Genomic DNA, 12980 nt, shown 5'->3' with positions numbered 1-12980 from the left:
TAGCTCATTTCTCACGCAAGTCAAAGAGGAACGGGAGAGCCACTTGGTTGAAGAGAGAAAAAGTCCGGGAGTTTTCTAGAGAGCGAGTGGTTAGGGTGAATCTTGTCTTCCGGGGGGAGGCCTCACGCCTCCTCCTCCCGGCTTTGTTTTTTTGGCTTTTGTTTCCCTTGGCCGTTAGGGCCAGGGTTTTGTTCCCCCTGGGTCATTTTTTTAGTGGTGGATGTTTGTCTCCAAGCCTTTAGGGCTGTTGGAGTTTCTTCCTCCCAGTGTAGCACTGGTGGAGGCTGTTTTGTTTTGTTTGTTTTTTCTTTCTTTGGTTTTGCTTTGTCTTTGTTGGTGCAAGTAGAGGCTTTTGGTTTCTGGCTCGTGGAGATAGACGGATGTTGGAGAATGGCCGGTGGAGATGTTATTCAAAGCTAAATCTATTAACCTCGGTTGGCTCTCTTTCAACAAGAATCTTCATGTTGCGGTCTTCAGCCCTCTCCGGTCTCAATGGTCACCTGGCGGGACCGTGTAGCTCTCTCCTGTTCGTCGCGTGATCAGCACACGCCGGGAGTCTTCCTTCCTGCCCTCGCGCGTGCGGGTTATGGCTTGTTTTTTCGGCTTCGCAAGGTGCCGATCTGGACTTCTGAAGGTCGTCCGTTGATGGGGGGGTTCCCGGAGACGATGTGTGTTCTGCACGCGCTGGTTTTTCCAGCTGTTTGTTTCCTGTGCTTGTATTCCTGAGCTTCTACTTGTTTTAGTTGTAAATTCTTTCACTTGTCTCACAGTCTACCGGTTTTCGGTAGCTGCTTTAAGCTAGGGTTTCCCCTGGCTTTGTGGTTAGAGGTTCTTTACCTCTAGTAGCTACCTTTGGCCTTCGGGCTTGGTTTAGCTTCGCCTTCGGGCGTCTGTAAATGCCTTCTTTTCTTTGATCTGTGTATTTGTTCTGATCTTTGTAACCCTTTGGGTGGTTTCCGGGCGTTTGTTCCGGCAATGAAGAAGGGTTTTTACGTTCAAAAAAAAAAAAAAAAAACTTCAAATTAGTCTATGGTTTCTTTTCATTTTAATTTTGTCCTTAATTTTTCAAATTTCTACAAATAGGTATTTAAACTTTGGAAAATGATAAACAAAACAACAATTACATAATTTTTACACAACAATCATTCACATGGGGTGGGCCCATGTGATGGTAGGCCTCACCTCATATGAGTGATTGTTGTATACAAATTGTGTAATTGTTGTTTTTCTATCATTATCCCAAAAGAAAAATAATAGAGATTCTCATCAATTTTGTTATCCAAATTATTATAAATTCAGATAATAAATATAAAAAAAATTTCTTTGAGACTCACATGTCTAAACATGTCCTAAATAGCCTGACTCTTGCTCCAACATGTGAGCTCCATAAAGACTACTAATCTTTGCAACAAATTACTAATCCATGTCCATTGATGGATGGGGGAATTGGCAGGAGATGAGTAGGGGACCAATCAGTGGCAGTGACTTGTGCCCGTCACGGACGATGAGACATTTCATGCGTTATCTATCAGCATTGCAGTTCTCTTCTTTCCCAAGAAAAACATTTGTGGCATATGAATATCGCCTGTGTGCTCTTCATGGAACTTGGACTCTTGTATGTAGTATGATCAATGTCATTGCTGGTTTCAAACTAGCCTCTATATGAGAAGATTTTTTTGTTTTTTTCCCCCCAAAAAGAAAGATAGTCACTTTTAATACCAGAATCACCCTCTGCTGCCCATCCAGAGATGCACACAATTGGTAAGTCAAGCATATTTCAATCATTGTAAGCATCTAAATCCAATAAATCACGTCCATTCTATAGTGTTAGGGAACCATATATCACTGTGGTTGATACAAGGGGTATCTTTTTTATTTGAAACAGCCAAAAAGGGTCATTACATTCACCAGCGCCAGTAGTCATGTTTAAACGACGTACTCTCTGTTGTTACATATAACTTGAAAAGTAATGTAAACGCTACAAACAAATGAAATTCATGCTACTTAATTATAGATAAAGAGAAATGCCATTATGTATTCTCCCATCCTTACTTTTTTAAAATCAGCTATTGAATCTGTAGGTGTAGGTCTTACAGATCTAATAGCTAATTTTCAAAAAAAGGAGAATGAGAGAAAGATAGGAAAATACTAAATAGCGAGTCCCATAGATAAACGGGGACAGAAGAACAAAGACAAAATTTTGATCCACAAGGGCCAGGAGCCAAAGCTAATTGCCTACGCACTATCATCTACCAACATTCTTGAGAACCCATGCTCTTCTATTAGTTTTTCTATGATCATCTTCAGTGCAGGAGCGCTCACCGGGCATTTTTGATCAGCAAAGCAGGATCTACCTTCTTCAGCAGCCTTGCAGAGCTGTGGGTCCAATGGAACCTTGCCAAGAAAAGGCACACCCATTTCCCTAGACATTTTTTCTGCACCACCACCACTACTATCAAAGACTTCACTACAAGCTATCAAATTTTGAAGTTCTGGTGCTTTTTCTCTCACATATTCCTTAACCCACTCCGTAACATCTTTTTGTTCACCTGTCTCTGTCATCCTCGTAAACTTGAAATCCATCACTGGTTGGCACAAGCCACTCATGTTCTCAACAACCCCAAGAACCTGAACTCCAACTTTCTTGCAGAAACTCACTTCTTTCCGCACATCGATCAAGGAGACTTCTTGTGGAGTGGTGACTATAATTGCACCATCTATTCCGGAAGCCTCGAGCAATTGGACAATTGAGATGTGCTCGTCTGAGGTCCCAGGAGGAGCATCAACAACCAAAAAATCAAGTTCACCCCAGTAGACGTCCTTCAGGAATTGCTTGATGAGCCCATTCTTGCGCGGGCCTCTCCATATGACAGCTTCATCAGGGTTAGGAAGCATGAATCCGATCGACATGACACCAAGGTTGGACTCGACATAGACGGGAGACCAGCCAAGGTTGCTCTGGTGGACATCTTGACCTTGTAGGCCAAGCATCTTTGGTATGCTCGGGCCACAAATGTCAATGTCAAGTAGACCTACCTGGAAATCCATTGCTGCTAGAGCGAATGACAGTTGGGCAGAGAATGTGCTCTTGCCAACTCCACCCTTCCCCGATAAAACCAGTATCTTATGCTTGACAGTAGCCAATCTTTCTGCAATTGCAACCAAGTCTGCAGAAACCAACATACAGAACGTTAAGACAGTACATACTAATTAAAAATGTTATGCATAAACAGGAGACGAATCCTACATAGGCAAAATTTATACCAAAGAAAGTATTCCATCAAAATAAAAATTTAGAGATTTCTTCTGGCTGTTTGGTCATGAACACAACATGCACCATACAAAGTCAGTATGACTTTTTATATGAATGATAACCTAAAGATATATTGAAAGATGACCTTGCACCCCATGTATAACTTTAATCACTGAACTCCAGACACTAAATTAATATCACCAAAGAAAGAAGAAATCTACCAATACATTCTGGTATAGCTATTTTTTCTCAACAAGGACACATAGTATTTGAGTTTTTCTCTCACACTCTGATTAATCCATCTTTGGATAAAAATATTGTGTCAGAAAATTAGGCATATTCTTCCACACATAGGATAACAACACAAGATCACTAAGAAAGTGCAACAGCCAGCAGTTGGGACTTGGAGATGCTCAGTATGCTTTTGGATCAGTTGCAAAGCGGGCTTGAAAAAAAAAAACTTATTCTTGTTAAGGTCTCCAAAGAAGATAATGATGTTTGATGAACAGTCTTAACGGACTTTTGGTGAAAGGCCTCTCTAAAAATTGGCAGAAGCAAGGGAGGATTACTTTTCTGATCATATCAACAGGAAACTGAAATAGCATTAAGCGATACTTAAATATTCAAATCTCATTTTTTACTATTTAATCCAATGGCTATATCATTCTTTCATTTTCATGTCCTAGGATGCAAGCCTCAGAGTAATGATCTTTTTGGACTTTGACTTAGTTCTAATTATGATTTTCACTGCCACCAAACTCAGCCTCTTCTATCAAAGGTAAGGGTATTCTGAGAGTCTGTCCCACAGTCACTTACAACTACAAGAATCTTCCACAAACAGAACTGCATGCCCGAGAAAAGTTAAAATGTCTTTTTTTTCCCCCAAATGATAATTGTTTTACAGAAACATAAACAACAGGATATCAACCTGAAAGTAAAAGATGATGAGAAAAAGCTAAAAACTGAAAGAAACAAATCTGAAATCTATTAAAAGACATTACTCAGGAGTTGTTGACTCATAAGAATCAAGGAAATATGCTTATAATCATCTTTCATTGACCCATTTCTATTGGTTGCACCTGCTTTCTTATGATGTTATTGTGTAAATGTAATGGTAAAACATTTGTAAGGATACCAGTGTGTATAATATTAACGACTTGATCTGTATGTCTGCCCTCGGTCAATCATCGAAAGTGGAAACCCTTCAGAACACAATCACCACACCAACTACAGAAAAATATCCATAGCCTCAAATGCAAAAGAGATTGACCAACTACTAAAGTTGGTGTATTTGTTCTGTTGTTTGTAACACAGGACAAACACAAGGCCACATGCTAATAGAAGAATACACACAAGAATTGTAAACCAACCCCCCCCCCCCCCCCCCCTCTCTCTCTCTCTCTCTCTCTCTCTCTCTCTCTCTCTCTCTCTCTCTCTCTCTCTCTCGATTCTTCATCCCATTGTTTATTGTTTCCGCACAATTCCTGGCTGGTTGTTTTATTTTATAACATGTAACAAGCTTTCATATCGCTCTAACACATCCACGAGTCATCCACAACTCAAAGTAGCAAGTAACAATAACAAGCTTAGCTTGAATACAAAACATGCGGAACTGGTCCTAAATCCACCACCTTAAGCTTATGGGTAGCTTAACTTTCACCAACACTTTGGCCTAAATTTGAATTGCATATAAAAATAGACCCTATATTGATTGCTGGCAAACTTTGGAAAATTTCATAACTTAAGATTTCAGACAGTATAACCTAGGAAAATCAGAGTAACCCATGAGTGCTTATTAAACATTGAAAAATAAATCTAATACCTATTGATTTAAATATCTGAATTCATACAGAATACAAAATAAAAGCTTTCAAGAAATAAGAGAGGGAGAGAGAACCTGGGTCAGGGCCTTTAGGCGCAGTAGCACAAACTTCTTGATTGGGGCAACCTTGGCAGGCGTCAGATTGTCCTGCAGACTCTGATTTGGGACCAGGGCAATCTGGATATTACCCACGCAAAGAAAAAAGAAGAACAAAAATTCAGACTTTTTTAGAGATTCCCAAATCAACAACCAAAACCCAGTGATGTTTGAAGATTTAAGGAGATGAATAACAAAGAAGAAAAAGCTTACGGTCGTTGGCGTTTTCAGGAATTTCACCGTTCTCCATGGTCGCGGCTTTGTTCTCCATGGTCATCTGAGTTACGAGAGACCCAACAATGAAAAAAACAAAATAACAGTTCACTTTCGGGTCTAGAAAGGCGGTTTGGGCCGGCTAAAAGATCCGCGGTTAGTATTTACTATTTAGGCCTTTCTATTTTAATTTTTAGATTTTATATATTTATATGTTTAATAATTTTTTTTTTTTATTAAGAGTGATAAGTGTCATCATTCTATTGGTGCTGACATAACACACTAACGAAATTTATCAAATGTTTTGGCCTACCTCAAGTAACTCTAAATTATTTTTTAGACAACAAAAAATAATTTGTAATTTTGGCCAATCACAAACAGTAATTTTATTTATAGGTTTACCGTATATAGATGAATAAAATGGTTAGTTGATTGGACGGGGAATGGGGGATTCAATTTTCCCTCAAAAGAGGAGGGACAAGGGAATTGCAACGCCCATAGAACAGGGGGCTTCAGGACTTTTACCCGAGCAGGAGAGGCCTTCATTGGGCCCTCTCACATCTTTTGCCCATTTACATTTTACAGTGGATAGGAGGGAATTTTCTGAGATCCCCAATTGTAAGAAATTTTGGTTTTAAAATATCTCTCAAGCAATTATAGTTCCAAGGTCTAGTTTGGTAGTTCTGTGGCTAATAGAGCAATTGGGGTATGTTTGATAATAGTTTAAAAAGTGATTTTATTTTATTTTTTTTTGTAGAGTTCACATTTGAAAAGTGTATTGTGTTTTGAAAAATATTTTGTGTTTTGAATTATTTTCTAATGATTTTAAGAAAAGTTTGTTTTGATTTTCTGCTATCAAAACATTTTTTTTAAAAAAAACTTTGGGGTACCCTCCTAACACAAACCCAAAAAGGGCTAAAATGTATTTTGAAAAATATTCTATGACAAAGTACAAACATTTAAAAATAAAAAATAAAAAATGCAAAAGCATATTTTTGGACAGTGAAAAAAAAAAAAAAAAAAAAAAAAAAAGGACAATGAGTCACCTGCAAAACAAGAATACAACCTAACACCAATCTCTGATCCTTCAAGCAAGAGAGTGATAATATGAAAATGGTGTTTACCTTTTGTTTTACATGTTGAATTATAAATCACACTATGAGTGATGCCATTATTAAAGTAACCCATGATATCATTAGCTATCACAAACAATGGACCAAAAACATTCTGCGTGATGCGGCCTTTAGCAGGTCACTAGATGGCATCATAAGCAATTCATGACTATACAATTTAGCAGAAATCGGAGGACACAATTTCATGCGGAGGGATCAGGATTGACTAACCAAATTGTAGCTTGCTCAAGTCCTTAATAAGAGAGGGTTTTGATGGGATCCGTCTACGCGTTTTAACATGTCAATGTCCAAGACTCGCTTGTTCGGACAAGTAAATTTTATTGGAACCTTCTCTCAATTAGTTGTCTGAATTATAATTAATTGATCCCTCACATGAGCATCTAATGTCGAAGACACAAGGTTGTGTCCCTCTAGACCTTGCAGCTCAGTTTCAGCTCGTAACCAACCCATCTAACCATTTTGAAAATTTCAATCATAAACACTGCAATCCATTATCTTGCAATTCTATATCAAGGATTGCGATCATTGAGATTACCTCGTCACCTATGTAATTGTCTGTGAAGACTCCTAACTGAATCTCGATCTCATGCAATAAAATTGTTCTATTGTACTGCAATATGGAAGCTCTTAGGAGAGTCTGTCCGCACTCCACCTACTCGAACTGTTTGAATACCTATCCAAACAAGTGAGGTCTGAACAGACTCTCACATAAAATTACCCTATTGCACAGCCCTAATGTACCAAATACCCGTGGTTCATAACACTAATGGTGTGGGAATAGTTTTAGATTAACATAAACAAACAATTAACAAACTACATTCTCCATCATCTTGAATGCTATAGCCACCTTTCATAAACCCGCCAGTCACATCTATAGAGTAGTTTTCTCCAACACCAACCAAAGAATCATTCTAAAAGAACTTGAGTTAGAGATGGTCAAATACAACAGACGTTTTTTCATTATTAATACCATTCGTGGTGAGGATTGTTGACAGCAAATATATTAAAAGAAAATGCCTTCACCAAAATAATAGTACAAAGGGACTGGACCCATTCAACCCATTCTTCCAGCTCATAACACACACCATGAAAGAGAGTAGGCATACAGAATCACATCTGGTAAAAAGCAAGAGTAATAGTTTTTCCTACAAGAGAAAGGGTTAATGGAAAATGCTCACATAAGATAGATTAAACTATCATCGGTCATTATCAAACTAGAGGTGAAATGAAGGTTACATTATGAAGAATGAGATGCTATTCCATAGGAAAAAATGAAAGAACAATAGCAACATTACAAAAATGGATACATAATCATCTCTTATTTACTGATCAAGTACAAGACTATAAGGTTGCCAAGAACGGTACAGCTTTGCTACAAACAGATTCTATGTAAAATAAAAGTGCAGTCGGGGTGAAACAACTGCCTACATAACTCTATGTATCACAAAGTTGAGACAGAACACATATTCCCTAATACTTCCAGCACTTTCAGCTACCAGTATGACTTCTCATCTGCATCAACTAAACAAATCCCGACATTTATGACAAGAACTGTCACTTCAGCAACCATTAATAGCAACAGATGCTACCTCACTTCCACAGTTTCACTTACAAATTAACTTCTTCAATGTCCCCAAAAGATACAAATTTTGGATAGAAGCGACTGAAGCATCAGATCACCATTATTTGAAACAGCAATTATAAATCAAACCTCTTTTTATTTGACCAGCATTCCCTATTCTTCTTGTCAAGTTTCCCCTCTTTCATTCTTTTTCCATATTTTTAATTTCTTTCTTCTTTTCTAAATTCTTCCCCTCAAACATCCTAAGCTAGCCTCCTATCTAGATAAAGTCAACGACCGCCATTTATGCAGTTAGGGCTCTAGAGTGGTACATTTCCTCTGCCTTCAGAAGCTGCATGTTCTTCATGGTAACAGGAGATTCCACATTTAGCATCTATGCAAGTGGCGATTTTATTTGTCATCTTGACAGCCAAACAATGCAAATTCCACTCCAAAATCTACAGCCAGAGGCAATATACAATATCTTCTCCATCAGCCATAAAAGCAAAACTGGTACCTAGTCTCTTGATGAAAGACTGTGCATTTAGAAGCACCTTTTTCACCTGGCTTATCTTGGCAATGAAACAGCTGCTTCCAACAATCCAAACAAAGTACGTCTAGACAAAATGTTTCCTCATAATCATGGTCATTAATGCAGCGCCCACAATTGATACAGCGTGCTATGCAGATTATGCAAGCCCTGCATGACTGAGCAGCCTGATTTTTTGCTTGGCAACTCTCTGCTGGACAATCATAAACTAGTCTCAACTGCTGGCACCTAGGGCACACCTCAATGTCGATGGCACGATCATCATCACAAGAGATACACGAATTTCCCCCACGATAAATCTGCGGTCTGTGGGCATTCAGCTGCATATGGTTGTCTGCATTCAGCAAGACCTGCAATTCTTCGAACTGCTTGTCCTTTACATGACAGATGCCACCAATTCTTAAGTGCTTTATTCCAGGTGCGCCAACAGACTTTAAGGCCCTTAAATTATTCAATATGCCTTCGATACTAAGTCTGAGACATCTTGGCACACTTAGCTGCATGCAAGAAGTGCAAATTTCTAAGTTAATTAATCTCAGAAGAACAAAAACCATTTAGAAATGAGCCGATAGTGAATTAACATAAGGTTCAAGACTTCAAGATAAACATGATGAGAAAAGAGGGAAAGGAAACAGTTGCAACCATTACAAGTTTTTAGTTCTGCCAACTTCAAATTTAGATTAGAACCAATAAAAGAAAATCACAACCAATGTTACAGATTAGCAGCATCAAGAACTGCAAAAGGTGCCAGGTTTTTTGCCACATGCATACCAACTTAAAAAGAATGAGATGTCCCGTGACCAGATGAAATCCTAAAAGGCCTATGTTTACTGTGTTATTTTCTTCAGATAATTAATTGCCATAAAAAACGTGGGAAATCTTTTAGAAGCGATCTGAAAAATATTGAATTCCCTCAACTTGTATAGATGTCCGAACGCCTTATTATCAGATGACATGCAAAAAGGCATTAATATCATATTCAGCCATGCATGAGACAGAGGACAAAGTGTGAAAAATTATGTATTTCTGTTACATGTACAAAGAATACTTAGAAAGGAAGAAGAGACCATACCAGCTATGGTAACTAAAAATGGAAGTAGTTTCAAGGATAATATATGCTGACACCTCAAAACATCAATAGGCATTATTAGAGGAAGAAAAACAACAGAAAAGGCATCTACCATAATATCATAAAAAGTATCACCAATGGTAGCCAGAGACAACACCGAAACATTTATTAACAATAGTATATGATAACCAGATATCATATCTGTTCCAGGATATTGTATTACAAATACGAACCTTTGTCATTTTTGGATTGGTTTCAAGCACATGCTTCAAACCACCATCTGTGATTCTTGTGCACCCCACTAGATTCAAGCACTGAAGATTCCCTTGTGCCCTGCTAGCTAACTTCAGAAGAGCATCATCAGTGATCTTCTCGCTCAACGGTTGATCAATGTGAATACTCCTCCACAGAAGAGGATCATTTCTGACCCCATCGCGCAAATATTTGCAAACCCTTTCTACATTAAGCAGGTCCTGCACACCCAGATAGGCCAAAGCAAAAAACATGGCATCGTGAGGTGCACCTCCTTCACCACCATCAGAACAAGTTTTCCCACAATCCATCGACTCCTGAGCTCCTTTGCCAACAACCCAATTGCCAAAACTGCCCAAGCTATCAAACCCGTCACATGGGTTTGATATCCCACCAATTTTTACGTTACTCGATTCCGGTTCAACCCTCATAGAACCATTCCAAACCCAATTCAGCCCTGCGAATAGCCCATGATGATCATCGAACTCTTTTTCATCTTCATCAACCCCAAAACCATCAAAATCCCAATCGGATTCCACTCCCAAGTTCTGGAACCAACCCGTGATCGTAATCGTAGAGTTTATATCCATTCCAAATGGATCAATAGGCAACTTATCGATAACATCATCATCAGCCACCGAATCAACACCGCCTCCCAATTCAGCCTTGCTCATTCCCTTGCAATCAGAACTCTGCAGTTCAGAATCCAAACCCTGAAAATCCCAATCAGAGACATTGAGAGGCATTCTTGTTTCTTGGGCACCAAGAAAAGAAACACAAATCCTTTGCCAAGAGACCAAGACTGGGCTCAAACAACACAATCACAAAATACCCACAAAGCTTTTCATATCACAGGAAGAGAAACAAACAAAGACCCTGATTAATAAAGGAAACCTACGCAAAAAGAAAACGAAAACCCTCGATTCCGGTGGCTAAGAAAAAAACAAAAGCACCAGAAATCAGAGCAGAATTGGATATTAAAAGCGTAGATGAAGCTCAAAACAGAGCCTTTTTTGGAGGATGAAATATATGGACTTAATAGAAACAAAAAGAAGGGAAACCCAGGTGAGAAACGCAAAGAGAGAGAACGATATTTTTTTTTTTTTGCTTTTGATGTTTCTAACAATGTAACTTGTTACAGAGACGAACTGAGAAACAGAGAGAAGAACGGTAAGTTGACAAGAAGATTTGCAAACAGAGTGAAGCGGATTGGGAGAAAGGACAAGGAGGAACTAATATGAGACTCATGAGAGGATTTGCAAACAGAGAGAATTTGCAATCAGTTTCATAGACCAATTAGGCTGCAGGACTTGCCTTCGGATAATGGACATGTTTCTTTTTTCTTTTATTAGGATTTCTCATTCTAAGTTTTTTTTTTTTTTTTGCGAAAAATTCTTTCAAAATTATACCAATCTAATAAGTAATAAAAAATCTATTTTTTTTTTAAAAAAAAATCATTCACTTTAATATGATTTTTTATTAAAAAAAAAAATCCCCGAAAATATCAAAATAATTTTTATTTTTTATAAAACATTTATTTTAGAATGTTCTAGGGAAGAAAATAATTAAATAATATATTTATGCGTTATTTATCTTTTCTTTTAAACCATCTTTTTTTTTTTTTATCTGTTAGACTTACCATTAGAATATTCTTTCCCTAAATAACAAATAGTTGATTTTTTATTACAAAATGATAAAAGATGATTTTTTTTTTTTTATAAGTACAAAAGATGAATATTTGATCACACAAATCAAGCATTCATGATAAAAAGAAGCAATGCTATTAGATGCCAAAGTTTATTCTGAATTATTCATCATCATTGTTGTTATCAGTATAATAACAATAATAAATATAAAGTTAAAAGTACTATTATATTCTGCTAAATAGTGATATACTGATATATGCTATCTAGTAGATTAAAAATATATTTTATATTAATAACAAATACAAGTATGGTTTACTCTAACATTGAAGACCCATATCTCCTAAGATATTTTTATTTAAAACTCTCCCGTCACCATTACATTACCTCCCTATTTCTCAAAGCTTATGTGACTTGGACCATTTTAACTAAAAAAATCAATTTTCATGTATCAAATATTATAAAGAATCATGTCATATAGACTTTGAAAAGATAAGAGAGAATAGAGAATGATGTATAACATTACTTTTCACACCATACATGTGTTCAGGGGCGGAGCTACATGGTAGCTTGGGGGCGTGGCACCCCAAGTAACAATATTTTCCCTTTTAAAATATTATTATAATTATTTGAAAATTAAAATTTTACTCTCCATTTTTATTTTTCAGTTTTGCTCTCCTAAATTCTAAACCTTTATATGTGTTGATGTCTTTTGAAGTACCGCTTAAGGGGCTGGTTGGGAAGAAAAAAAATATATAGAGAATCGGATGCAATCGGTGCTCTGCTTATCAAGCAAGTCTGGTTAAGAGGAAGTAAAAGCAAGCGTCCTTGGTCTAAAGAGGTTAGGCAACTTAGGCCATACATTCTACTCAGATGACGCTTAAATACATTTTGTTTAACTTGGAAACAACGCAATCTAAGTATATATCACGAGACCAAGACCAAGACCAAATCAGATTGGAATAAATTGGTTCCATTCACTTCCTTTTTTCAAGTGAACATGTAAAATGGAGATTAAAAAGTGAGACTGAGGAGTGAGAGAGGACAGAGGACAAATGACCCACTGCCCCTCAATAATAGATATGGGAGATCATGGCATTTCATTGTGTAGTAGTTTTTGCAGAAAATTTCACTTATCTTCTTTGAGTGAGCTTCTATAACTTTTATATTCTCTTCCAAAAATTCATAAACTCTCAGAGCATTCTCATTGAAGTCTCCAAAAATAATGTTTAGCCAAATTTTGGTTAAAATTCACAAAAACCATCGTTTGCCAAGCTCTATTTTCATTCTATATTATAATACTTGTCAGATTTGTACTCCATATTTGGAGAAATAATCTTCCTCTCTATCTCATTTTCATACATTTTTATATTCATTTTCTCAATCTC

At 37.2% G+C, this 12980-nt stretch overlaps 2 protein-coding genes across 2 annotated transcripts; both read right to left on the bottom strand.

The window, feature by feature from the left end:
• Positions 1–1851: 1851 nt before the first annotated feature.
• Positions 1852–5516, bottom strand: LOC133859974 (cytosolic Fe-S cluster assembly factor NBP35). Its single transcript, XM_062295574.1, has 3 exons — positions 5385–5516; positions 5151–5252; positions 1852–3167 (listed from the first exon to the last, which is right to left on the bottom strand). The coding sequence occupies exons 1-3, from the start codon at positions 5446–5448 to the stop codon at positions 2236–2238; spliced, it is 1098 nt and encodes a 365-aa protein (XP_062151558.1). The 5' UTR covers positions 5449–5516; the 3' UTR covers positions 1852–2235.
• Positions 5517–7701: 2185 nt separating this feature from the next.
• Positions 7702–11276, bottom strand: LOC133859973 (F-box protein SKIP14). The gene is made up of 2 exons (XM_062295573.1): positions 9931–11276; positions 7702–9125 (listed from the first exon to the last, which is right to left on the bottom strand). Exons 1-2 carry the CDS (start codon positions 10693–10695, stop codon positions 8571–8573), a joined length of 1320 nt encoding a protein of 439 aa, XP_062151557.1. The 5' UTR covers positions 10696–11276; the 3' UTR covers positions 7702–8570.
• Positions 11277–12980: the final 1704 nt, after the last annotated feature.

Source organism: Alnus glutinosa, chromosome 2, assembly GCF_958979055.1.
Source record: "Alnus glutinosa chromosome 2, dhAlnGlut1.1, whole genome shotgun sequence".
NCBI classification, from domain to species: Eukaryota; Viridiplantae; Streptophyta; class Magnoliopsida; order Fagales; family Betulaceae; genus Alnus; species Alnus glutinosa.
This window is presented reverse-complemented; position numbering and strand designations above follow the sequence as displayed.

What these genes read in the sequence shown, in the direction of transcription:
- LOC133859974 (XM_062295574.1), bottom strand. Translation starts at nt 5,448, where the DNA reads ATGACCATGGAGAACAAAGCCGCGACCATGGAGAACGGTGAAATTCCT. An exon ending in TCCTGAAAACGCCAACGACC is followed by an intron (nt 5,253 to 5,384) that starts GTAAGCTTTTTC and finishes GGTAATATCCAG; the next exon opens with ATTGCCCTGGTCCCAAATCA. An exon ending in GCCTAAAGGCCCTGACCCAG is followed by an intron (nt 3,168 to 5,150) that starts GTTCTCTCTCCC and finishes TGGTTTCTGCAG; the next exon opens with ACTTGGTTGCAATTGCAGAA.
- LOC133859973 (XM_062295573.1), bottom strand. Translation starts at nt 10,695, where the DNA reads ATGCCTCTCAATGTCTCTGATTGGGATTTTCAGGGTTTGGATTCTGAA. An exon ending in CCAATCCAAAAATGACAAAG is followed by an intron (nt 9,126 to 9,930) that starts GTTCGTATTTGT and finishes TCTTGCATGCAG; the next exon opens with CTAAGTGTGCCAAGATGTCT.